This window comes from Cyanistes caeruleus, chromosome 20, assembly GCF_971803275.1.
Source record: "Cyanistes caeruleus chromosome 20, bCyaCae1.hap1.1, whole genome shotgun sequence".
In the NCBI taxonomy this organism is placed as follows: Eukaryota; Metazoa; Chordata; class Aves; order Passeriformes; family Paridae; genus Cyanistes; species Cyanistes caeruleus.
The window spans coordinates 694,338-720,788 of NC_141720.1; the positions used below are offsets into that span (position 1 = coordinate 694,338).

Genomic DNA, 26,451 nt, shown 5'->3' on the forward strand with positions numbered 1-26,451 from the left:
GCTTTCCAAGGGCTCCAGAGGAGTCAGGGCCCCAAGTGGTGTCCTGGCATTTACAGATGTGCACTTAAAGGCTTTGAAACCCTTCAAAACACTGACAGTACCCTCAGAAGACAAGACATGAGCTGCTGAGAGGCCAGGGCCACATCCAGGGCTCCAGCCAGGCTGGGAACTCTGGTAGTCAGTGACTGCACTGCCTGTCTGACAGCCAGGCTGGGCTCACTGAGCAGGGCCTGGGCAGCCCCAAGGACTCCTGACTGTCCAGCAGGAACAGGACTAAGGGCCTGAAACACAGACAAGCTCACCTGATGGGTTCTGCTTACACCTCTTTTCTTTAGGTTTTTCTGTCCCCGAATGACCAGCTGCAATTGTGGTGAATGATGGATTAGTACAGGATTGTTCCCCAAAACACAACACACAGCATTTTAGCAACAAACAACGTTTTTTCCCATTCCCCATCACCCACTCTGCTACCACACATGGGTTTTCCAACACCACATCCCTGCTTTTCAACATGGTTCCAGAAAGCCCCTTCCTTGCTTCTGAGGTAGATAAAAGCCCCAGGAGACACTGTGTAACCTGCTCCAGGGAGATATCCCACCCCCTACCTGGCCATTCCAGCCAGGGACATTGCCAACACCACATATTCTGCTTCTCTTGGATGGGGAATGGAGGGAGGCCAGGCTTTTCTGCTGGCATGTTCTTTATCTCTGCAGCAAGATGTTAAAATGATGTTTCATCTGGTCTGACACTTTGGCTCCAATTAGGGAGCGTGAAGGATGGCAGTGGCCCTCTAGGGCTGGGCAACACACAAGCAGGATAAAAATCTTGCACAGAAACCTCTATAGGTGGTGGACCTGAACAAAATTGTCTAGGCCACAGGTCACATTCAGTTACTACCACTTGGATTTAACACTGCAAGGAAACTGCACAAGTGGAGGGGATTTTCATTCCTGCCAGCACATCTATTTTGGTGTCACACACATCTGATGCACTGTAACCTCCAGGAAGTGACTGCACAAACAGCTGGACATTGGTTACAGTGACATTTAAATAGGCTCAGCATCACTGTAACCTGCAAACTGCTGTTCTATCCACAATCCTCCAACTTCTGCTTGCAAATGTCTTTGCTCCACCAGGACTGCGCTGATACACGGACACAGCACAAGAACTGCCTGATCTCCATCCATCCTTTCTCCACATCTTGGCTCCCCTCAGAAAAATCGATGCTCAAGTACCTGGTCCTTGGCAGCAGGATTCCCACATCCCCTGTTTGACAGGGCTGGAATAAGGCACTACCCCAGGAGGGCTTAAACAAAGTACCCCAGAACACATCAACATCCACTGAGCATAGCTGGATCCTGCTTGGAGAGGAACGTGGAAGCAGCAGGAAGGGGTGACCACACTTACCACTGGAGTTCTGGGAATTGCTGTTTGTTTCTTCAAAGTTGTTTTGCACTTTGCCTTCCACTCTTCTGTTGAAAGCACTTTCTGCTGGGTGGAGAACAAAGCAGGGATGGTGACTGGTCAACACTGGATGCAGAACCAGGCAGACAGGAGGCAAGACATGCTCCTGTGCCACATAATCACAGACCCTGAATACAGCAGAAAGGTCAAATACCTCATTTTGGAGGCAAATGGGCCAGATTCAGTGAACGGATAACAGGTGGGTATTTTTCTTGAATGCCTTCTGGCTGAGGTGGCCTGGATTGGCTCTTAGGGAGCCCATGAACACCAGTCCTGACTGAACCAGAAAGGTCATGGCTTCCTCCCCTGCAAAAAAACCCAACCCTTATCTTACTCTTCCTTGAGGCAAAAGCAGCCCTTAAAGCCTGTGAGCAGAGGTGAGCAGCCTGAGACTGAACTCAGTGCTCAGCACCACACTGAAGTGTCATCTGCAGAGGCACTGTGCCAGCTTTCCTTGTGCTTCCCAATCCTGCATTCCCTTCCTGATCACCCTCCTGCAAATGTTGAAGCAAAGGCCTGAAGGGTTGTCTCAGGGCCTGCCCACCATGTCTGGTAAAGCTGTGGAAGATCCTCTGGCTCTGTGCCCCTGGTCCCAGAGCCCCCAGGGCCAGGCAGGCAGTGCTCTGCACGCTCCAGCCACAGCCCAGGGCAGCTCCCAGTGACTCTGCTGGGACGGTTCCTCCACTGGAGCCAGCTGCTTCCTGCCCCTGGCATGGCCCCAGTCCCTCAGCATCATCACAGAGCCCTGGGGACAGCCCAGCCTGGGGCCTCCACTCTGCTCCAGGAGCCCCTCAGCACCAGCTCAACAGCACAGCCAGCTCCTGTCTCACTCCACCGCCCTGGACACATCCAGGCAATGGATCAGCCGTAGTGGCTCGAAGGATAAACCAGAGATTAAAGAAAAGGAGCTGGCCAAAGCAACGTGTGTGGCCCGTGCTGGGCAGGCCCTTGGACACAAGTCTTTCATTCAGGAGACATGGGGACTCCTGAAAATTGGTGCCAGGTCATGATTTTATTCCTGCAGACCACAGAGACAATGAGAGGATCAATCCTAACCTGCATTTTCTAACTCCTCACTAATGGTTCTGTAATACTGATTTTTCTGTTTATTTCTTGGAGGTTCCTGTGGGGAATGGAGCACCGTGAAAACACCTGTAATCCATTGCACAGGCCTAGCTCTGAAAACATCACCTTGAGGGAAACAAACAGTAAACTCCAAACGGTGCTGAAAACCAAGCAAAAATCCCCATTCCTGACAAGCCATTACACCAATCCTTATCAGGAAGCTCTTCTGAGTTTGTGACACCAGGATTTGAAACAGGGTCTTTTATACCTCGTGATTACCAGTTGTTTAACACAACTTCTCACTGGGAAGAGATCATAAAGGATCTGATCCCCTCAACTGCTTCTGGAGCAGCTCTGGGACAGTCATGGATGGAGCAGGAAGGGTCACCAGGCTGTCCTGGGCAGGACTGGACACTGAGCAGTTGAGAAAGCTGAAAGGCAATGGGTACCTGTGATGGCCTTGCTTCCTGGGGATGCGGAATTTGGAGCGCGGAACATCTGGGATTGGGAGGCGGGCGGGACCCCGGAGGGCGTGCGGTGCAGCAGGGTGGAACAGCGGTTTATGGACGCTGGAGACTTTTTGCTGGACTGGCTCGTCTGTGTCTTCACTGCCACGAAGAGTGGAGATCGAGAGAACTCTGGATATGAACACTCAGAACTAGTGCCTGCACAAGCAGAGCGAGGCCTGCTGGGGCTGCTGATCCACCAACCAAACCAGTGACAGTCTGGTGGACCACATTCCCACAAACCCAAGAGTGCCTCATTACAATCCCTTAAAAACCCGATTCCAGGAGATTTTGGGGTGGAATCGCCCCCTGCCAGCTGCAGGCTGATGAGCTCAGCTCATCCCTCCTCTCCATCACCTCTAACCCTCGGGGCAGGACACCCTGGGCACTCAGCAAAGCACAGGCAGTGCTGGGAAGGGAGAAGGAAGTTCAGCTGTAAAGAACTTCTCTGCAGACTTTTAAAGTATTCAAATTTAGGAAGTAGCAAAAATTTCTCTCAACGTGTTAAGTGAAATTTTGCACTGAATTACACTGAACTGCTCGTTGAAGCCTCCTCTCCACGTGGGGAGTGCAGACCACAATGCTGTGCAATTTGCTGACAGCTGCAGTGTCCTGAGCTCCCTGAAATAAATCATTTATTGAGTGTGATTTAGTAGCAAGCTACTGAGGTCATTTATATTATTTTGAAACCAGTTTTAACTCACTTAATTTCCCAGAAGCTCATAAGAAATATGTTTCTTCCCTAACATGTATGTTCAGTTATTATTTAGGGGAGTATAAAATTGTTGTGCATCACTTCAGTTAAACAAGAGCCTAAACCATCAGCCCCACAAGGAACACGTGTAGAATTCCATGGACTGGGGTAGGAGCTCAGAGACATTCCAGACCTAACAGTGTCCCTGTGAGAGGGGATCCCTGCTCAGCACACGATCCATGTCCTGCCTGCTGCAATCCCACAGCTCCAGTGGAAGGATCCCCACGAGTGAAGTCTCTCCTGGCAGCCTGGTGCTCCCCACAGCCCCTGGCAGTGCCAGGCTGCAGCAGATACTCACTGATGGGGGCGTGCAGAGCCACGTGCTCTTGGTAGGGAGTGTAGTACTTGTACTGCTTGCCACAGAACTCACAGGTGTAATTGCCAGTCTCTGTGAAATGAACAGGGACACAGGTCAGGAAGGAGGGCAGCCCTCTCACACAACCCCCGGGTTCTTTTTACAGAGAATCTGCTCAGGTGACACAAACATTCCTCATGCATCTGGAACTCGCCTGGCCTGTAATCCACACATCCTATTCCCAAGAAAGGAAACAGTTCAAAACAGAGGGATGCATAGAAGGCCCAGTAGAACTGAACAAGCTGCAGAAGATTATGCCAAAATTACAGCAAGTAAGTGTGAAAAACAAGGGAGAGAATCCAGTTCTAAAGTCAGCATTACAGATGACATAGTTCTGTCCTCTGGTTACAGAAAGTCTGGGATGTGTGGACAACAGGAACAGTCAAACCAGGAAATGAACAGTCAAGTATTAGAGAACTTTTATTTGGAATTGTGGAGTTCTCTTGCAGGACAAGGGGCTTTTCTGGAGCAACTGTGCTCATTCCTGCTTTGGGGATACTGGAAATAATGGAGTGTAACAGCACACTGACACCTCCTCCTCCTGCCACTGCTGGGAGTATAGAACTGGCAGCAAGCTGGAAGACGAAGGAAAATCCACAGAAAATCGATTGTTTCCAAAATGGAAAGTTCAGATAAATGCTTTGGCAAAACCTGGTGTTCTCCCCGTTTCCCTCTTCTCTGTTTGAGGACCCACACAAAGGCAGTGTGAATGGATCACCTGCCAGCTCTCAGTGCACCTTCAAGCCCTCTCTCATCCCTGCCAGATTGTTCTTACCCTGCACTCCCTTTCCCCTTCTCTTTTCAGAGCTCTTGAGCAGAACACATCACAAAGCTGCAGTTCTTAGGGCCAGGGCTGTTGGTGTTTGATGCTCCTTTGAGCCTGAACATATCTGTGAGAACTCAAATCCCAGCCCCTCTGTGTAATGCAGTGCTTCCTCCTTTTTCTAGAGGTACTGCAGCCAAAGGCAGGTGTGAACCTCTGAGCTTTCCTTTTTATTTGAAACAAGAACAACTCTTACTTGGCCCAATCTTCTGGAAGGGTTCGGGCTCCTCCTCCTTCACCTCGTCGGCAGCAATGACAGCCTGGTCGTAGGGGTCTGCAAGAGAACAGAACCAGAGGACAGCTGACAACACCTCAGCTTTGCCTTCTCCAGCTGCATGGGCACTGAACGCTCCTGCCCCTGCAAGCACATTTCCATCTGGAACAGGATTGGAAGACAGGAATTATAAACCAGTGACCCCTCTGTCTGACTTGTCCCTCCTCCTCAGGTGCCCCAGGACTACCCCTGCTCCCAGCCCACTAACAGGCCTTGTAGGAATTAATGTTTAAAAAATGCAGAGAAAAACTGAATGAACACATTGCAAAGTGTGATCCATATTTCCTGATTTTCTTCCAGGGAATCTCCCCTCTAATGCTGCTGTACTGACTGACAGTGGGCACAGCAATGCAGGCACATCACCTAACAAATACCGACCTGGGACTTCTACCAGCTAACAGCACAGCTAGAAACAAATCATAATCCAACCCACTGAGGAGAAGAATTTGGTTTATGCCTTGAGCAATTTACAAGATCACCAAAGACATGAAACATCTGCTTCTTTGATTGTCTGAAGCCTGACCAAGTGTATGTGCAACAAAAGCCTGGTATCTGCTAGGGCTGGGCATCAACCTACTGGCTGTAGACACTGGGGAGGGAGAGAGGATCCTCCCTGTCCCACTGCAATCCCTGACAAAACTCCTTTGACTCTTACGAGTTCAGAATCAACCTGCTGCACCTGAACTACTGAATGCTTGAAAAGGTTTGTGAAATAAAGCACACAAAGGAGCTCGGCTTACCTGCCCGGTTTTCTGGGGCCCCTTCCACACTAAAAACTAACACAGAATAGAAGAAGGAGGGGAAGAAACAAAACAGAAATTAAATCCTCTTAAATGGTCTTGTTTTCCTCCTGCATTTCACATACTGCTGCAGCACATGTTAGCCCCACTGAATAAACCAGGCTTTGTGCCCCAGTCCCTCCTCTTCCCAGCAGCATCCTCTCAGGACCTGGTTGAGCATGCCCAGCCCTAATACACACAGATGCTCAAGGCCTTTGTTCTGACCCTGACAAGGCCCCAGGTGAAGTTCAGGTGCACAGCAGCCCCAGGGACGAGCTGGGACAGTCCTTGCACACACATGGAGCCATTTCCAAGCCCTCTTGAGGCCCTGGGCAGAGCTCCCTGAGACATTTCTGATGGAAGCAGCCACGTTCCCCTCACGGTCACTGTCAGTGCCACTAATCCCTGGCTCCCCACGGGAGGAAAGGAGCTGGCAGTGGTGCCCTGCAGGAGAACACTGGCTGTCCTCAGAGCATGTTCTGATGTTACATTCCTGGTAAACACAACCATTTCTTTGGACAACCAGTATTGTGAAAAACCACGTGCTTTTCTGAGACAGCCCAGCCATTCCAAACCTGCTGCTCTCCAAGCAGCCTCTTTCTAGAACTCTCCTTGGCCAAGTGAGGAGCAGTACTGACAGGCTTGCAGCACACACAGGGAAGGTCTGGAGTGTCTGTGGGCTCTGAGGTGAGGAGCTTTAGATGTTAGGTAAGCAGAGGGCAAGCCAGCATGTTAATTCTTCATTTCCCACAGTGCACAATAAAGAAACACTGCTTCTGGCAATAGGTGTCTGCTTCTGTCCAGGTGTCACCAGCCTAAGCCACATCTACAGGCACAGAGGAAAAACTGGCCTTTAAGGGCCACTGACAACTTCATCAGTTCACTACCACAGTGATTAACAAGAATGAAACATTTCCCAACTCTGAAATCTGAAATATTTCACAGAGAAGTAAGTTGGGAACAAACCTGTAAATTCAGAAACCAAAAAGCAACCAACTTCTTCCCAGCAAATAACCAGGCTGCCCATTTACCTCGAAGCACTCAGTCCCAGGATCTCCATCCTAACCATGAACCTCACTGCAGACACACTGCAAGATCCCCAGGTCCCAGCACAGGTGTTGTTTGATGCACACAGAGAGAATCAGGCACAGCAAACTCCTTCCTGCAGTGCCTCCAAATTAGCAAAGACAGGTGACCCATGCAGTGCCACGTCCTGCACACCACAGGCCACACACTCCTGCTTCCCCAAAGACTTCTCAGCTTAGTTCAGGTGTCAAAACATTACTCACCATCCACGGCATGCAGGTCTCTGTGCTCTTGGAAGCAGCTATAGTATTTATATTTTTTCCCACAAATGTCACACGTGTACCTAAAATTGTCTGTAGGAAGAAGAAAACAGACCAGTTTATAAACTCTGAGGTGAAAGGCAAGCACTGCAACCACACTGCTCAATCAGACACCCCCATGCACTGACACACCCCATGTGCTCTGGCAGGTCTCTAAGGCACACAGACAACCTCTGCCTCACATCTATGGCTTGGGGCATATTCTGATTTATTTCCTCTTCAGACAGCTCTGCTCTCCAGGTCAGACCCCCACACTTCACAGCAATGAGGATGCAGGGCAGCAGGCCCTGCTGGCACCTCCTTTAGAAGTTCAGGGCTCAGCGAGCTCAGGGACAAGCAGGTGTTGGTCAGGATGGGCACAAAAGGGCAGAACTAAACAGAGTCAGTGTAAGAGCTGTTAGAAACCAAAGCTGTAATACAGCAGCTGTAACGTGGCCTGGATGTGAGCACACACCTGCTCCTCACTGCTGCTGTTTGCTGGTTCCCAACTGCAGCCAGGATCCCGTCACAACCAACAAACCCAGGAGACCCAACAATCCAGTGTACACAGGACAGCAAGGTGAAGCTCAGTGAAGGGAGGATTGATGAAGCTTGGTTTCATATCCATTTGTTCCCTACACCCCATCTCTTCATCCCAGCATCAACCAGCCCTTCACCACAGCTCTGTGGGGCAGACAGATGCAAAACAGCTCCAAGTGTTTATGAATCTGGTTTGTTCTGGATGGGGATCAGTGTTTTTAGCTCAGCTATCACGTCAGTGCAAGAGGAGAATTTCCCTGGTCAGCTTGGTGGGGTGCTTCCCCTCCCCCTGAGCAGTCACCCCTCCTGTCAGACACCCCCAGGCTGATGCCTTGGTGCTATCAGCCCGTAGCAAAACAGCAAAAATAAAAAAATCCACGGCAAACACAGTGAAACACATCAGTTGTACAGCCAGAAAGGATCTTGAAATCAGTTTCCTTGCCAGCAGCAGCAAGGAGGGCAGGCAACAGCTCCCAGGGCTCCACAGAGGAGCTGCCATTCAGTAAGCATCCAGCAGTGTAGCTGGATCCATGTATCCCTACTGTCTGCAAAGGTAAAGCCTTGTTTATACCTCTTCCATGCTGTGCTCAAACACACCAGCCTGTGCACATTAAGTAAGCTTTTATTTTACTTCTCTGTCACTTTACTTTTAATATTCCTCCATGTTTTAAGCTAGGATATATTGGTAAGGTGTAATGACTCACTGGGGTTCACCACAGTCCAGCAGCACGTCGGGTTCAGCACTAAATACAGCATCACTGTCACCCTTTATTCAGTGACTGTAGAAGCTATGATGATCTAGCAGAGAAAAATGCCAAATCTAAACGGTGTTAAAGAGCTGGGCACTTGAACTTTACCTCTGTGACTGAAAAATATTTATATCTTAATCAGAGCACAGCAGTGCTAAACTGGAGTTAAGGAGTTTTTGGAAGTCTAGGCTGGACAAGCAAGGAGAAAGGGACTCACTGCACAGACAATGCATGGCTCGAGGGAGAGGAGCAGCAGAACACACCTGTGAGAACATTCCAGTGGCAAAAGCACTGGCAAGTCACATTTAACTGTGTTTGTTCCATGATGTGATCTTGTGCAGGCTCCTTCTGTGGTCACACACCAGTGCTGAGGGGCTCCCTGTGCCCTCTCCCACAGTGAAGAGGATCTAATGATTGCTGCTGAGTATCTGTGTGGCTGTTGCAAACCCCCCCAGTCAATCAGCACAGTCAATTAGCAAGACAAATAGCAGAGAAACTCCTGACTTGGCATCAGCAGGCAGTGCCACCTCGATGGGTCTCCCCAAACCAAGGAACCAACCTCCTTTCTGAAGTGCAATGAGCTCTACAGGACCAACTGAAGATTAACTCTTCAAAGGAGTCCCAAAGACCAGGCACTTTCAGACAACAGAACTATTATGGCCTTACTTTGGAAGAAAAGAGCTCAGTAAATAAGATTATTAGAACAGAAAACTAACTAACACACCATTTCACAGGGCCAGGCACAGCTACCCATGGTCCCTGTCACAGGGAGGATCTTACTGTCCCCAGCAGAGCCCATGCTGAGGGTGGGCACTTCTTCCCTGGGCAGCTCAGGGAACATGGTGCAAGAGTAACAGTACAGCCTGAGAGAACAGGGGTTTGCTTGTGCTGTTAGGCAGCAGGATCTCCAAAGATTACAGAGAAATAAGAATTTGTTCCAGCTGGTGCAGCTTGGCACTGATCTCCTGGGCTCTGTAGGAGAGAACATCCAGCAGAGTGCCCAGCCTCAGAGACAGGAGCTTTACAGAGAACCCACAGGTACAGAGAGCTGCCCATGTTCTTGGGCTTTACCCAATAAAGCCATCTCTGCTGACAGCCCTCCCACACTGCAGTGCTGACCCCAGCAGACACTGCTCTCAGAGCAGAAACCCCCCTGGGCTCCACCCAAAGCACAGCCACACCAGCAGGTGCCAGCAGGGCAGGGCAGGGCAGGGCAGCCCTCAGTCCCCCAGCACATGGGCTCAGGCTGGTCCTCACTGGTATTCACATCCTTGCTGCCAGCTGAGCAATGACCCTGCTGCAAACACACACCTTCAGAACTCTCCAAAGACACCTGCTCAAACCCCAGACTCCAGCAAGTATCATTCTCCTTCATGCCCTGGAGCCTTTCCAACAGGAGCAGGGACTCCAGAGACAGGTCTAGTGAGTACCAGCTGTTTAGTCAGCTCACAGTTCATCCTTAATACACAGGCCAAAACAGAACACCTCACCTTGCTAGTAGCAGAAAAGGCAAGGCACAGCCTCATTACAAGGCAGCTCCTCAGCTGTAAAGGACTGACACAGATGGCAAATGGGCAGGATTTTCAAGTGCCCCAAGCATTAACTAAACAGGGCCTGAAAGAAGTTCTGACCCCTCTGCTTGCAAGTGGACAATTTTCACCTGGCCCAGAATTCACACTGAGCTTTCAGATGGCAGAAGGCACAAAAGGTACTTGATAGAGGAGCTCTGTCAGAAAGGGGCACTCTGCAGATACCTGGAATCCTACTGATCCACTCTTGCAGAGCACTGCAGGAACAGCTGTCTAGCAGGGACAGCCTCCACACGTGGAAGGGCAAAGCTCCTGAACGTTAACAGATCACAACAGCCTGCTGAATTCTTCCTAACATCCAGAAGTGCTGCAGGTCCCAGTCAGGATAAAAGCAAGAATTAAAGAGGGCAGTCTGGACAGCACTGCTCCATGACCAGGGTGGCTCCTTTGCACCAGGAGCTTTGGGAATGGCAAAGGAAGAACCCAACATAAGGACTTAAGATTCTAAATTATACATTCTATGACAATTCCACATTCTTCAAACACCTTGGCAAACAAGGTTTCCCAAACATAAAGTCCAGGAGCAGCTCTTAAAGTGGGGGGACTGGATTTCTTACAGCTGCAGTACATTTATGTCACCCCTCTATTTGAGGCTGTGATGTTTCTGACCCAAAAAAAGGCTTAAGTGACCACAACAGATCAGCATCATCCCTCCAGCTCTGCCCAGTGGATCACAGGACAGTCGATGACATGCTCTGATTCTCGGTTTCACACTCCTTGTCTCCTGAAAATCTGCTGGCAGATGCTCAAGTCCTGCTGGTGACAAACATAGAGGGCTGGAGCTGGGGAATGGCTCTGTGGCAGTACCTGGAAAAAGCATCACCTTTCCTGGGATATCTGCCTCACTGGAAGGAACCATGACCAACACTCTTCAGGAAGAGCCAGTCCCCATGACTAATCCACCTGATGCAAAGAAACAGGAAAGGATGGCATTTTCTGAGGAACACGCTGCACGCTCCCCACTGGGAAACACCTTTCCAAGCTGTGTCCAGGGCACACTCTACCTGAGGAGCCTCCCCAGAAGACCCAGAGTGCAGCTACTGCTTCCTTAAAACACATCAGGGAAAAAACAAAACATCTGGGACCCTCACTTGTTTCTGTGGATTCCACCCAGGGCAGCACAAAGACAGCTCTGGAGAGAGGCTTCTTCTCCCTTTCCGCAGCCAGAGGGGCACCTAGATGGAAAGGAACACATTTATGGCTTCCTAAGCTGGCAGGACATTCCCCGCGCAGGCTCACAGACAATTCCTTTGAGCTGAGCCTTTGGCATCTTTGGAGGATTCCTTTTGGACTGGCAGTGAGGAGAGGCAGAGCCAGGGCTGCACACAGGAGCACAGACCTCCCTCTCCTCCCCACTGGAACTGTGCCTTGCACACAGGTTACAGCTTTGCAGCGCTATTTCACAGCCAGCGACAGAGCTGCCAGTAAAATCAGCTTCAATTTACATCAGAACTCTACTTAAAGGTGTCTAATGGCAAAATTCCTTGAAAAGGGAGCAGGACTGAGCCCAAAGTCAGCAGCAAACCCATAAGAGGATTAAAGTACCCAGAGTTACATTAGTAAGGATTAAACAATAATAAAATCCAGAATTCTGGAATGGACAGAAACCCTCACACACAAAGGCATAAGCCAGATACGAAGTGGGGGTAAGGAAAAAATTTTCCCTGTAGGCAAACTATTCCAAGATCACTCAGTTCACAATAATTTTCTTCCTTCCCACAAATGTTTGGCCTCTGTCAGGAACGCAGGAGACATGGAGGAACTGCTGGATTAACACTGTGCTTCCCATGCTTCACACAAGGGTGTCCTTGGGATCCAAGACAGGAATAATCCCAAGCCCTCACACAGAGGGTCAGACAAATCCCCTGAAACTACCCAAAAATTGGTGCAAGGTGCTGGCTCACCTTCCAGCTGGCAAGGGGCCAAATGACAGGTGAGAGGGCATGGAGCCACAGGCCTGCCTTCTCCACAAAGGATTCCAGGGCCATTCCAGCCCCTGAGAAGTGCTGCAGGTGCACTCAGGAGCCACAGGGTTGAATTCACCTCCCAGCAATTTTTAAGCTTTCAAGTCAGTGGCCAGAGGCATCTATAAATTCTGTGATACTTGGACATATCAAAACCATGCATCAGGAAGGTGATCCCTGTACTCCTCTGCCTTTCTGGCTATGAAATCCTTAGGAGGGAAGCTACTGAGAATTAAAATACTGGGTTTGTTTGCTATTTGGGTTCAACATTGCTGAGATGCCAACAAGCAGCTGAACAGAAAAAGGTCAGGTTGAGAGAAGAATTTGGAATAATCACTGGCATAGCTGTGTACACTTCTTCTGTTGCTGAATTCTAACCCACACTGGAAGATGGAAAGTGCATCCCTCACTGGATACATCAGGGATGTATTTCTGCCTTCACTAAAACTCCCCTGGCATCTTGAGGACAAACTGAGGGATGACCAGAACAGTCTGGGATTACTAAAATTCTTACCTTCTTTTAATTGAAATAAATATATTTCTCGATCATTTTCCTGCCTAGGAACTCTGTAAGAGATTTGTTTCCAAGTATTAACATCCAGATTTCTATAAACATAGACTATTCAGGCAGCATCTGAGAAAGAACTGCAGATTAGCAATTTTCTGTATAAGATCATCTGAAGATTACAGAGTTATAGACCACTTGAAAGCCTCCTCTTCTAAAATCTCTGATTAAAACTACCTAGAGAGACACTGCTCCTCTCCAGAGCTATGGAACCACAGGACTTGCAGAACATCAAACCCTGCAGTGTGTCCTGTTCCTGAACACATCTTTAGGACTTGGATGTAAACACACTGGATATCCAGGAACTGCTCCCAATTTCACCCACAGACAGAGGACAGGTCATAAGATTACACAATATTCTGGGTTACAAGGGACCCCCAGGATCAGCCAGCCCAGCTCCCAGCCCTGCCCAGACCCCCCAACATCCCAGCCTGGGCATCCCTGGAGCTCTGGCAGCCTCGGGGCCGTGCCCATTCCCTGGGGAGCCTGGGCAGTGCCAGCAGCCTCTGGGGGAAGAACCTTGCCCTGATCTGCAGACTGACCGTCCCCTTATCTTGGGATAAGTGTCTCCAAGATCTTGGGATTTAAACTCAAAATTTCTTCACAATGCCAATACCTGGACTAAGTCTCATTACTTTTCATAATTCCTCCTCCTGCACTGAAATTTATCATCCTTGGTCTGAGCCCACTGGTCACTTACATGTGCAGATGAACATGTTCATCTCCTAGTTTGGCAAATGGGAATCTAAAGAGACTTTACCAACTTAAAATGCAAACACATTAGAAAACTAAAATCCGTTTTTACAGTTCTCCCCAAGGAGCAGAAGAATTATTAAATAAGAGCACTGGGAAAATGAATCAGGCAGTTGTAAATGATTCATGGGTCACCGTGGTGGCTGCACGTGGGTGTGCACACGCACAGCGTTCACTGCTCACTGGGGAAGGTGGCACTGAGCACAACAAAGCAACTTCCTGAGCTTTGCTCTGCTACCCCCCAGAAAAGGAAAAGAAATGAAAAGTTACATTTACTTTAAGGAAACATTTATGTTGCAAATTAATCAAGAAACAGAGATGCTAAAGGTTCTTCCTCAACCATAAATTAACACCAGCAAACCACCTCCGCATCTTCCCATCCCTGTCAGAACATTACAAACACCATATCCTCTATGAGTAAGGTGTGGGCAAGAAAACCATAATTTTGACTATATTAATTTCATGGTTTAAATTTGCAATCCTCCAAATGTTTTTGCACATGCAAGGCGTTAGCACTGTGCCTCCACAGTTAACATTTGCAAGGCATATTCCAGCCCACATCCCTGCTTCTAACCTTTCACTGCTTTTCCAAATAAATTCCTTCTCAGGCTGAACTTTCTCACACTTAGTCAGAGCCCAAAGGGAAATATGTTTTTAAAAGATCAGATCAATCATTTTTATGTATGGGTTTCTGAAATATTTACTGCGTATTCCATTTTGGAAAAAAAAAAATGCTATTTTCTTTTTTTCCTCACTGCAACTGCAGTGGAGATGTACACCTGTGCCCAGGTGATGAGTTTGAGGGCATCTGGCAGAGAAACCGGAAAAGAAAATGTTCTGTTTGCTGCCTACAACATCCTTAGTGAACATTAGTGATCCCCTCCCACCAAATGTCCTGTCTTAGCCCAGCACCCCGTACACACAGAAAGCATGAGCAGCTACAAATGGGGAAGAAGAAAGCAAACTCAGGATGTATTTATATTATATTATATTATATATATATATATATATATATGTAATTAAATTTTCAGAATTACTTCTTCTGAAGATCATTTTGGCTCCTCTTGCCTCCCCATTTGTCCTTAAAAGCAGTTCTTTTGAACCCTGTGACACTGCAGCAGGTGCTGTGCATCCCTGCCTTCCTCAGGATTTGCTCCTGAGCTGCTCCTCCGGCTGTGGTGACACTGCTGACAAGTTCCAATGAGCACACTGGAACCCTGGCACAGTGCAAACACCTGCTCAGGTGACAGGAGCCACCGTGTCCCTGTCCCACAGGGCCCTGGAGCCCCCCTTGCCCCTGGGTTATTCAGTGACCTGTCTGGGTGCCAAGAATGTCCTGTGGAATGTGAGCAGCAGGAAGGAGACTGTTTGTAACTCTCCTAAACATGACTGGAATTCCCATGGAGAATGAGAGCACAGACCAGCCCAAACACCTTCCCTGAGAACTTCCCAGAGGCTGGAGCAAACCACACAGGCATATGAGCATCTCAGAAAAGACCTCCAGACTCTTCTCTGGGAACAGTCAGTGACCCAGATGTCAAACTACCCACACCTGTCCAGGAAAATATATCAAACAGACAGTTTTTTCAAAATCACCCTCTTCTCTTCCTCATCCCTGCCAGTTAAAGTTGGTAGCAGTCAGCCAAGTCTCTTTAACACATTAGCACTGTGGGTTGCATTGTTTTCTTCTCTCTCATGTGGGAATTCTGGTCTTGGACCCTGAGCCAAGGCTAGAAAAGGAGCTCCCAAAGCTCACAGCTATGTCCCTGTGTGCACATCCCCTCCTCACCACCACAGAGCTGTGGCTCTTCAAGAATGGGTCCAAAAAAATAAAGGGAGTCCCAGAGACACCATCTATAAACCCCAAAGGCTGAAAATAACCAACTAAATGCAACAGTTTTTCCTCAAGGGAGTCTTCAAAGAGCTTTCCCAGTTGGAAAGTGTAAACACCACTGTCTCCTCTTTAGGCAGGCAGCGAACAAACAACAGATCTCAGCTGAGTCCCAGCTAGCCCCACAGCTCCCTTCCTCCCAGGGGGAAAATAGCCAGAACGGGCCTTCCCCCAACAGCCCCTCTGACCCAAAGGCAAGGGCACATCTGAGCCCAGGCTCAGCCAGCAGGCACAGTCCCTCGTCCTCCCCGCAGCCCAGGCTCGCTCTCACACCCAGACTTTGCTTCCCAAAGCAGAGCTGGTCGCTCCAGGGAGCCCAGCACAGGGACTGCACCACAGCCCAGGTGCTCTGCACAGCCACAAGCTGAGATGTCACCTGGCACACAAGGCTGCCTTCACCAGCACTTCTTGGGTGACCACAGCTGTCTCCAGCAAGTGATCATGGAGCAAATCTGATCAGCTTTTCAAACCCTGCAGTTTGTGATGTGAACTAATGCAGTATAATGCAGTTATGTGAACTAATCCAGGGGCCCACTGCTGGTCAAGGGACTCCTCACTCACAGGATCAGGATGGATGCAATCCATGCCCCATGGAGAAGCACAGGAGAGAAAACAACATCTTCCTGTATCCCTTATATACTGAGAAATTCTGGGAGAGGGCAGCAAACCATGCCTGCAGAGACCACGAATGTAGAGGTTCCCAATGAGACAGAAACAGCAGAGGAACAGTGGAACAATGCAGACATCTGTAAAAAAGAGGGTGTAAACAGCCAGGCTGGGTCACAGAGGAACAGCAGTGCAGCAGCAGGCAAAGCCAAAATAGCAGAAAAGGAAAGATAAATAAAAAATTCCTAAAATATATGAGGAGCAAACAGACTGACAAGGAAACAAGAGAGCCATTGAGTGGAAAAATGAGAAGAGATGTGCAGAAGCAACTAGGGTAGGCCAGGGATTTAATCCAGCCTCAGAGGGGAGGAAAGAAGAGAGCTGAGTTGTTTCACGAGGAGGGAAGAGGAAGATGACTCTGTCAGGAAATTACAACCATGTGCACTTAGGCACAGCAGCACAGCCCCAGCAGCCTCACATCCACTCTGCAGGACAGGTGACATGTCCAAGCTGTCCAGCAGGGCATGGCCACGGTGGATTCTCCATTCCCTACTCCATCTCCCCCTTCTGGTGGCTTGGTTTTGCCTCCATCTCCTCCAGCTAGATGAGACTGTTTTGGGATATGAGTGTGGCAGGTAAAAAGGGGGTCAGTAATTCTTGCACAGGGCTGGACCCTGCATGAAGAGGGAAGCAGTTCCTGCCCCTCCTACTGCTCCATCTCCAGTGCCACCACAGCAACTCCTCAGAAGCCTGGTGCAGGGAGCAGCTGCTTCTTGCTGTTCTCTCCCAGACTTCTGCCCATGATGTTCCCTTCTCCCCCACTCTCCACGACCCAGACACCACAGAAGAGGCATTTACATCCACAGAAATCCTTCTATAGCTCCAACAACATTGAGTCTGCCCACACAGCAAAGGTGTGAGCCCTCATGTCTTTTTCTTTCTTCACACCTCACTTTGCCTTATCTTTTCCAGCCAAAAAAGTTCCCACAACAGGTGGGAAGGGGAGAAGCTGACTGACGGAAAAAATATAATCTCTCTATGCACAAGGTGGTTCCCAAGCTCTGGCAAAAGCACCCAATACCCAAACGGAAAGCCCAGGATGCACACAGCCTAGCCCAGAACACAGCAGTGCCTGCCAGCAAAATTCAGAGCAAGAGAGCCAGGAGAAGAGCCTGGAAAGATTCAGTGCAAGTCAAACACCAACAGGCAGCTGAGCAAAGACTGAAAGAGAGACATCAAAGGAGGTGACAGGAGCCTGGGAAGGAGTTTCCGTGCCCTGCACAGCGCTGGACTCTGTCAAGAGAACAGAGAAAGGCTCAGCTGCAGAGCCCAGCTCCCCCTGTGAGCAGTACACTGTGAGCTCACACTGATGTGGGATGGCTGCTTGCTACTGAAATGTTTTAGCTCAGGGCTGAGGATCTCCATTCCCCACCTGCAGTGAAGTCAGTCCTGCTTCCTTTTGCAGACAGAAAGCCAAGACCCCCCTGTGCTAATGCCAATTGTTCACCCATCACAGAACACGGTGAATAAAGAGTTCAGAAAAGGTGGTTGTACTTTTTATTTTTCTTTACTATTTATCTAACATTTCTGTACCCACCCAGGGTAAGTTTGGTGCTTCCAAGCTGCCGTCTGCAACCACCAGTGCTGGGAACTTACCTTTGCAGTGGGAATCACGGCTCTCACCTAACACAGAGCAAAACCCAGGTGGGCAGAGAGCTCAGGAAATCTCTGGTCTGACCTGCCCAAAGCTGAGTCTGCTCTGAGCTCAGTCCTGGTTACTTGGGACTTTAGCCAGGCTAGTCAGGTAAAGCCCCAAGGATGCAGGACACCTCTCTGGACAGCAGCAGGGAGCGCTTTTCCTTCAAGCAGCCTCAACCTCTCTTCTCTCCACTTCGTGCCCATTATTTCTGTTCTGTCACCGGGAACAGCCTGGCTCCATCTTCCCTCTCACCCCTCCCAGGGGCCCCGGGTCTGTCCCCATCTGCTGCTGCCCCGGGCCAGCTCTGCCTCTTCCTCCCCGGGGCACAGACCCCGAACTGCAGCTTTAGGCTTTAAAAACCACCCGGGGCTGGACGCCGCTAGAGAGGCCGGCAGTGCCCTGGCCCTCCCCGGCCAAAGGAGAGCTCATGGTCCCTCGCAGCGCTCACCGGGGAGCTCCCGGGGCACGGCGGGGGGACAGCGACAAAGTCTGAGTGCGGTGAGAGACCCCCAGGCCGTGAGGAGCGACCCCGACCGTGCCCGCCCGCTCCGTCCTGTCGCCTCATGTTCCCTCATGTCGCCTCACGCCGCCGCCATCTCCGCGGCGGGGCCGCCCCCTGCCGGCCGCGTGCGGTACGGCCCTGCCCAGCCCGGGGCCCTCAGGGAGCGGGAGCCCTCGGGGAGCGGGACCCCTCGGGGAACGGGACCCCTCGGGGAGCGGGAGCCCTCGGGGAGCGGGAGCCCTCGGGGAGCGGGACCCCGGCCCGGCCCGCCACACCGGCCCCTCGCGCCCCGCTCTACTTACTGCCTTGTGACGCTCCTTCCCCTGAGGCAGCTTCGGTGTCTGCAAAGAGAAAGAACTGCGATTAGATCCGCGCTGCCCCCTCCGCTCTCCTCTCCCCGCTCTGCCCGGCCCCTCGCGGGGCTGCCAGGCCGGACATGGCCAGCAAGGGCTCGTGGTAAAAACGCAGCTGCCCACGGTCATATCAATGGTTTGGGCTGGAAAGGACCTTAAAGCCCATCCAGAGCCACCCCAGCCATGGCAGGGACACCTCCCACTGTCCCAGCTGCTCCCAGCCCTGTCCAGCCTGGCCTTGGGCACTGCCAGGGATCCAGGGGCAGCCCCAGCTGCTCTGGGCACCCTGTGCCAGGCACTGCCCACCCTGCCAGGGAACAATTCCTGCCCAAAATCCCATCCAGCCCTGCCCTCTGCCACTGGGAGCCATTCCCTGTGTCCTGTCCCTCCATCCCTTGTCCCCAGTCCCTCTGCAGCTCTCCTGGAGCCCCTTCAGGCCCTGGCAGGGGCTCTGAGCTCTCCTGGATCCTTCTCCTCTCCAGGTGAGCACCCCCAGCTCCCCCAGCCCGGCTCCAGCCCCAGGAGCAGTCCATGGCCTGTGCACACATTTGAACAGGGAAGTGCTGTGAAGCCAGGAAAGCCAGCAGTGAACAGCACACCCTGCCCTCCACAGGCAGGGATGGCAAAGCCTCCACAAGAGATGGGCCCCAAGAATATCCCAGGGTGATTCCATCCTGGTCTTACTGAAGGCAGATGCGAAAAGAAGGGAGAATAAGCTCCCTCCACTGTCATGTGTGGGACTGCAAGAAGCACAGAGCAACACACCATGTTCAAGCCCTAAATGAATACAACAGGCAAAGCTGTGAGCTGGAAAACAAACCCCAAAGTTACAAGTCAAGGATCATAAACAATTAGGATTTCCAAACCGGTTTGAAGTGTTCCATATTCATCCTAAATCACATTTACTGTATGTCACATTAGCTAATAATGTAACTGTGTTGCAAAATATTCCATATGTCTTTTGGAATGATGCTTGCACTGCGCTGGTAACCACAGCTGCAAAATGGCACAGCAATTTTGAATTTAAAATTTTCAGCTTTAAGTAATGAGCACTGTTTGCATTTAATTTCCTTATTTCTTAAAAATAATAAAAACAAATGATTGTGGGTTTGTGAATTTGTACATTTCTACTTGATTAACCTGCCTGATTAGATCATTTTTCTAGGTAATGGTATTGATTTGGCACAACTTCATAAACTCGGGGGCCAGATCAGAAACCCTCAGTATCAGGTGCAAAACTTCAACAGCAAAGCTCGGGATTTTTCCACAGCTCCTACTTGTTTAAATTCCCACCCATCATTCAAGGAAAAGCAGCAATGGCACAATAGATTTAATGCAAAATGCTGTCCTGGTGTTCACAAGCAATGGCATAAACAAACCATAAAAGATATGCACTATTTAAATAGCTTTAAAAAGTACTTTAGACAAATTTGACAAGACTCAGGCAACACACCGAATTTGAGGAACAGCCATTTCTGAACTGTTTCAAGAAATGTTGTTACTCTTAGTCACAAGACAGACTAAAGTATTCATGAATTAAAAAATGACGAACTAAAAATCCCCTTACAGCCCACTCTGTATCACCTTTGAGGTCAGACCAAGTAATTACAGTTGTGAAACAAAAGACAAATTTCTGAGAAAGTTGCAAAAGTCAGTCAGAATAGGGAGGTGGGCAGGGAAGCTGGAAAATGGGCCAGTTAACTCCTGTGTCCCAAGAAACTTTCTGCATCTCATGTGAGTATCTGTTACAGACTGGAAAAATGGATCTTGGGATGCAGGGCAGAGGGCATCCCAAAATCATCTGATGCTTTCAGTAAAAAAACAAATGAACCCAAACTTTCTACAGCTCAGGGACACCATCTCTCCTCAGGGATGCTTATTCCCTAATTAGTTTTCTACTCCTCACCTCAAAATCCTTTCAGTGACAGAATCACTTTAACTCAGACTCCAAAAAATGCGCACTTTGGAAAAAAAACATTTTTCCATATTCACCATTTGAATGAGTCATCTTCCTTTTCATATTTTTTGAATTGAGCAGAACCCATTCTTGGAAAACATTCATCTGAAACTTGAAAAGCTTTGAGAAGTTTTTTAACAACTGGTGAAACTTGAAACTTGGCCTGAAGAGTGCAAGCCCCCTCAGAGCATCCAGGATCTGTTCTGGTGAGGGCAGCTCAGCCCTTGGCTGGCACAGCCCTGTGGGGAGGACACGGAGAGCTGATGGGTCTGGAGGGAGGCAATGCAACAACTTATAATGTAAATATATAATAATGAAAAACAGCTTGAGCAAAATCATCAGTCAGCCCAGAAAAGCTTATCTGGAAACAGAGAACTTCCACCAATTCTTGCGCTACAGGCGATATATCCTGCGAGGGTTAAACTCGAGCCTCGCTGTTTTCTCCCTTTGCTTTTGGAAGAATTCTCCTTTGGGTACAAATCTCCCCTGCTTGGCCTCAGCCCAGAGGTTTATAAATTTGCTGTTTGAAAGTCTAATAAAGCAATTTCAGCCTTTTTTTTTTTTTTTTTTTTGGAGTTCTCCAAAAGTGAAATAATTTTCCTGACTCAAAACATGCAGATGTTTTGCTGCTCGTGTTGCTTAAACACGACCCAACCGTACAAAGCAGAACTTTCTAGCTGACTAACTCCTGAAGGCAATCCAAACCTTTTAATGACCTGAAAAACCCCACGCAGCTAAAATAAAAGCACCGTAAGCAAAACATTTTGAAGCCCTGGGTTGCGTGTAGGCGAAGCGGCAACGTTTGGGACAGAGCCTTCCATCGGCACAGGAATGTACAGCCCCTCTGCTCCAGCAGGAGGAAGAGCTGGGATCCTGCAGGGCTGCACAGCAGCTCACAAAGGAGCCTTTCAGCTCCACAACATAACTTTTTGTTGGGTTTCTTTTTTATTTTATTTGTGAGTTTTGGGGAGGCAAAGGGGAAGGAACACAACCTTTTCATTTCTTCTTCGATGAAATGTAGTGGGGAAATTTCTTACCTACGTTTCTGGTTCTTTACAGAACCCTTACATGGGGATTTCCGTGCCAAGATATTTCCGTGCCTGGAGCTCGGCTTTCGGGGAAAGCAGAATGGGAACTTGTCCCTGCAAGGCAGCACGTCCTGAAGAGAGCTGCCTCAGCCCTTCTGCAAACTGCCAGAGCACTCGCGCCCTGAAATCCTCCAGACAATGCTCAGCACTGCAGGGAAGGCTCCATAAACTAAGAAAATGCCCTGTTTTTTAATATAAACTCCCCTGCTCCTGAAGGCAGACAAGAAAAGAAATCAGCCTCAAGAACACGGGTCACCTCCAACCCAGGTTGTCTGCCATAGAGAGCTGCAGTGGAGGCACGTGCAGCTATAAAAAAATCCAGAAAATTTCTCCAAAAAATGCTCATTGCAAAGAAAATTGTGATGTTGCCAGGGCGAAACTCTTCATGTGGAACTGAACAGCTCAAAGGATGAGAAGACATTAAGTTCTGCACAGGGCAAAACAAGCAGTGGATAAGGATGGATTGACTGCACGAGCAGAGGATGACAGGCCTTCCCTCTGCCCTGGCTGCAAAAAGCAGCTCAGAAATAACTCAGGTCAAAGCAAGGACAACTAGAGGCCCCTGTAAGCTGCAGGGTGAAGCTACTTTAAGCTACATCTAAAGCACTTTAAGGAATTTTGCTGGTATTTAGAAAAGAAATAGCAGCATGGAAAAACAATTCTGTGTATCCAGAGGTCCTGAAGCAGTTCTGTGATATTAAACAGCACACAAGGAATATGCAACCATGCAGTTAAGGATGTGTTATGAGACTGTGACAAACTCTGAGCAGTTAAGGATGCATGTTCATTTCTCAGCTGTGCATGTGCTGACTTCTGAGAGTCTGAGCATTTAAAACTTAATATTAGCCTTCATTATTCCTGGATTTTCAGCCACTGGTTCCACCTGGGGAGCTCAGCAGATGCTGAGTGCTCTCAGTCACAGCACAGTGACTTCGGTGCTCACCTCAGAGGACAGGAAACAAACCCAAAGAAAGGCTCAGGAGGAGCTGGTTTCCAGTCCCTGCTGTTCTGGTATTTCAGAGCTCCAAATCCTGCAATCTACTGATTGAATAAACTACCTCAAACTTTCACATTTCTGCAATTAAGCAACATTGGATTGTTCAGTCTTACAGAAAACTCAGATCAAGCCACTCCTGACCAAGCAGGAGACCTTTCATGCACACAGTGCATTTGGGAAGTGACCTCAGCTGACAGCAGGGGCACAGGGGCAGCTCAAGGAGCATTTTGATTTGAGCATAAAAATACAGCAGTCACAATGCCCATATCTGATTTATATCCTGCCAGGCTGACTTCTCAGGGGTGGATGGAACAGCTGGGCAGGAGTGCAGAGCAGCTCGGGGAGATGCCACCACACTGCTGGCACCGGGACCTGCCAGGCAGAACTCTGAGCTCCTGCTGCACACAGTGAACTGAACACAGGAGCTGCTCCTGACCTGGGGAGAAATATTGCTGGAATAAAGAGCCACAAAGCTCAGACAGCCCCAAAGTTTCTCACTGGGCCCCTCTCAATGGGACACCCCAGAGAAGAAATACTCATGACCAGGGAAGCAGCAGAGCAACCTTCATGACCTTCCTGAAAATAGACATAAAATCAGAATATCCTGGAAGGGACCCTCAGGATCATCCAGGTGTGCAACTCCTGGTCCTGCCCAGACCCCCCAACATCCCAGCCTGGGCATCCCTGGAGCTCTGGCAGCCTCGGGGCCGTGCCCATTCCCTGGGGAGCCTGGGCAGTTCCAGCAGCCTCTGGGGGAAGAAGCTTGCCCTGCTCTGCAGCCTGAGCCTGGCCTGAACCTGTGTGATCCCAGGATTCCCCAGATTCCAGCAGGACTGAGATACCTCTGTGTGCTCGCACATGGGTCTGGAAACAGTTGTAATACTTGTACTTCTTCCCACATATTCCACACTCGTAAGACCCTGAAAAACAAGAGAGAGAAGCACACATCACCATGAGAGGTCAGGAAAAACAGCCTCCCTGCACACTGGTCCACAAACCGCGGGCAAAAGGGTGCACTTGGCAGCAAAGTAATTTTTGGAAAGTTCATGGAGATAAATGCAGGAAATCACTATCCCAGACACTATTCTTTCTTTCAGCCTTATTTAAGGTTCCTTGGCACATTACCCTGAACTTACATTTTCAGTGTATCTTTTTAACTTTGCTAACGTGAAAGGGCCACTCTCAAAATAGCCTGACTTATAATTTTATAATAATGACTAATGTTTCCTATGGACAGAAATAACCTTGAATTACTTTTCAGTAAGTTCCTAGTAGCTGGGAAAAAATCCTTTTCAACTGAAAAAAGAAGGCAATATGTTATCTCGAGGCCAGGAGTTTTCAAAATTTCTCAAGAAATGCACAATGTACAAATTTCCCAAGAAACCCACAGAGATTTGGTAAATATCTACCCAGTGGAAACCAAATAGATACAAACAGAACTTTTGCCCTTTTTAAGGAAAAGCACATGACCACAGTAGTCTCTCCTCTCGATTTGTGTCTCTAATTCCAGAAAACACACATCTGCAAACAGTCATTTGAAATGAAACCAGAGGAACAGAGCTGGGAGAACCATTTGCAATGATGAAGTTATGCCATGAATTTAGACTTTTCTGTTATTGAACAGGCAGACAGAAATTTCCTTAGATTTGTTACTTGAGTTGATTCAATCTCTTTTTTTCTTACTTCACTTTGTTGCACAGGCTATAAATTCACTTTCCAGGCTCTTATTTGCAGAATGCACTGCATTTCTTAACTGCCCACCAGAGCTGTGGAACAATAAGGGATCCCCTTGGTGCTCTTTGGGAGGGTGAGAGCATCACTTGACTGAAGAGGAGGTGGGAGAAAAAAGGGCTGAATTAATTTGGTATGAAAGCAGAATTTCATTTCCATGCACCTTTCCTCATACAACCTTGAAATAATCTTTTCCTGACCATGCCACACAGCAAAACTCAGGGAGGAGCCACAAATGAGAACAAAAGCATTGACACACATCGAGACAAACATTCCCAAGCAGCATTTCACAGCAATACTCACCTGGAGCTACTCAAAGTGAGCTCTTGCCAGGGACAAGCCCAGGGTGCTGTCTGAACACTCTATGCCCACAGTCCTTTTTCCCCTCCCCATGTCCCATTCTTACAGCTTGGGAAGAAAACACCCCCCTCCAGAGTGTCAGAGCCCTGAATTCCCTGCCCACCACTGACAGCTCTACTTGGGGCTGTTTCCTGAGCTGGGGAGCTCCTTTGTCACTGATGCTGAACGAGGCCATTCGCCACAGTCTGATACACCAGAGTAGCCAGCTGAAAAAATCCTCACATATTCTGATAGCACAGGCACTTGGCTGTGTCTGATCTGCTCCAGAGCATTTTTATTATCACAGCTCACTGTATTTTATATAGATACACATCTGTGGGACAGTCACCACCTGTGCTCACTGCACACAAGCTGTCTCAGTGAAACCTGGGCTATCAGCAGGTCAGCAGCACTTGCCAGCCCTCATCCCCGTGCTCAAACACTGATTATTTCCACCACCAACCTCCAAAATTCCTTTCTGAAAACTCTTGGAGCTGGAGCCCCAAAGCAGCAGAGAGCACTCTCCACCCCTGGGCCCTGCAAACAGGAGCCTTGAGCACAGCTGGAGTTCAGCTGAAGCAGCAGCACGATGTGACTGATGCCCACCCACATCCCAACAGAGCTGGCTGCACATGGAGCACTGGGAAGAGTTGGAATGTGTCCAGAGGAGGCCACTGAATTAATCACAGGGCTGGAGCCCCTCTGCCCTGGAGCCAGGCTGGGAGAGTTCACCTGGAGAGGAGAAGGATCCAGGAGAGCTCAGAGCCCCTGCCAGGGCCTGAAGGGGCTCCAGGAGAGCTGGAGAGGGACTGGGGACAAGGGATGGAGGGACAGGACACAGGGAATGGCTCCCAGTGGCAGAGGGCAGGGCTGGATGGGATATTGGGCAGGAATTGTTCCTGGCAAGGTGGGCAGGCCCTGGCACAGGGTGCCCAGAGCAGCTGGGGCTGCCCCTGGATCCCTGGCAGTGCCCAAGGCCAGGCTGGACAGGGCTGGGAGCAGCCTGTGACAGTGGGAGGTGTCCTGCCCACAACAGGTCTCTTCCAGCCCAGAGCATTCTGTCATTCTGTGAGTTGGCACAAACAGGTCAAACACAGTGAGGGGCTCTTGGCTGAATTTTTTCCCCATTTTTATTGTATTTCCTACTTCTTCTGGAGACAGCCTATGGCACATAAATGCACTGGCTGTGCAGAAGTTCTGCAAGGTCAGCTGTCCAGGTAAGTGTGCAGTGCCTTCCTCCTGCACTGTGAACCCCAGCAGAAGCTGCAGCCCTCATGGGGGCTGTGCTGGACACCAGGGCAGGACAGGGACCACGTGGCCCAGGCAGGGCTCTTGTGCAGGTGTCCTCAGCTGCCAGGTCTCAAGTGCAAGCCAGGGAAGGTTGGAGGGGACACCTGCAGTCACCCCCTGCCCACGGGGGAAGAGCAGCACCCCAGGAGCGCAGGGAGCTGGGGAGGGAGGGAGGGAGGGAGGGAGGGAGGGAGGGAGGGAGGGAGGGAGGGAGGGAGGGAGGGAGGGAGGGAGGGAGGGAGGGAGGGAGGGAGGGAGGGAGGGAGGGAGGGAGGGAGGGAGGTGTGTTACACACCTGAGGCAGAGCCACAGCTCAGCAGCCACGGCTGTGAGCTCACCACAGCCCCTCTAAACCTTAGAGAAAGGAGGGGTGCCTTGTCCCAACAAAATGTGCTGTTAGAGGGGAGGAAAGGTGGGTGAAGGACACGGCTGTGCGTTCAGGCCTTGCAGAGAACGTGCCCACGTGGCCTTGGCCACCAGCAGCGAGGTCACT

At 49.7% G+C, this 26,451-nt stretch overlaps 1 protein-coding gene across 10 annotated transcripts in view; it reads right to left on the minus strand.

Annotated features, from left to right (window-relative positions):
• Positions 1-26,451, minus strand: part of ZNF618 (zinc finger protein 618) — a 108,127-nt gene that overhangs the window by 16,405 nt on the left and 65,271 nt on the right. For 3 of the 10 annotated variants that reach the window (XM_086857886.1, XM_086857884.1, XM_086857881.1), the window contains exons 5-13: positions 23,441-23,518; positions 18,506-18,544; positions 7,310-7,399; positions 5,982-6,017; positions 5,164-5,241; positions 4,088-4,177; positions 2,979-3,167; positions 1,408-1,488; positions 303-359 (exon numbers count right to left, since the gene is read on the minus strand). In XM_086857886.1, coding sequence (XP_086714012.1) covers positions 303-359; positions 1,408-1,488; positions 2,979-3,167; positions 4,088-4,177; positions 5,164-5,241; positions 5,982-6,017; positions 7,310-7,399; positions 18,506-18,544; positions 23,441-23,518 — 738 coding nt within the window. Of the gene's footprint in view, positions 1-302; positions 360-1,407; positions 1,492-2,978; positions 3,195-4,087; positions 4,178-5,163; positions 5,242-5,981; positions 6,018-7,309; positions 7,400-18,505; positions 18,545-23,440; positions 23,519-26,451 lie in introns of all 10 variants that reach the window. The other 7 variants (XM_086857880.1, XM_086857885.1, XM_086857887.1 and 4 more) reach the window with 5 other exon arrangements.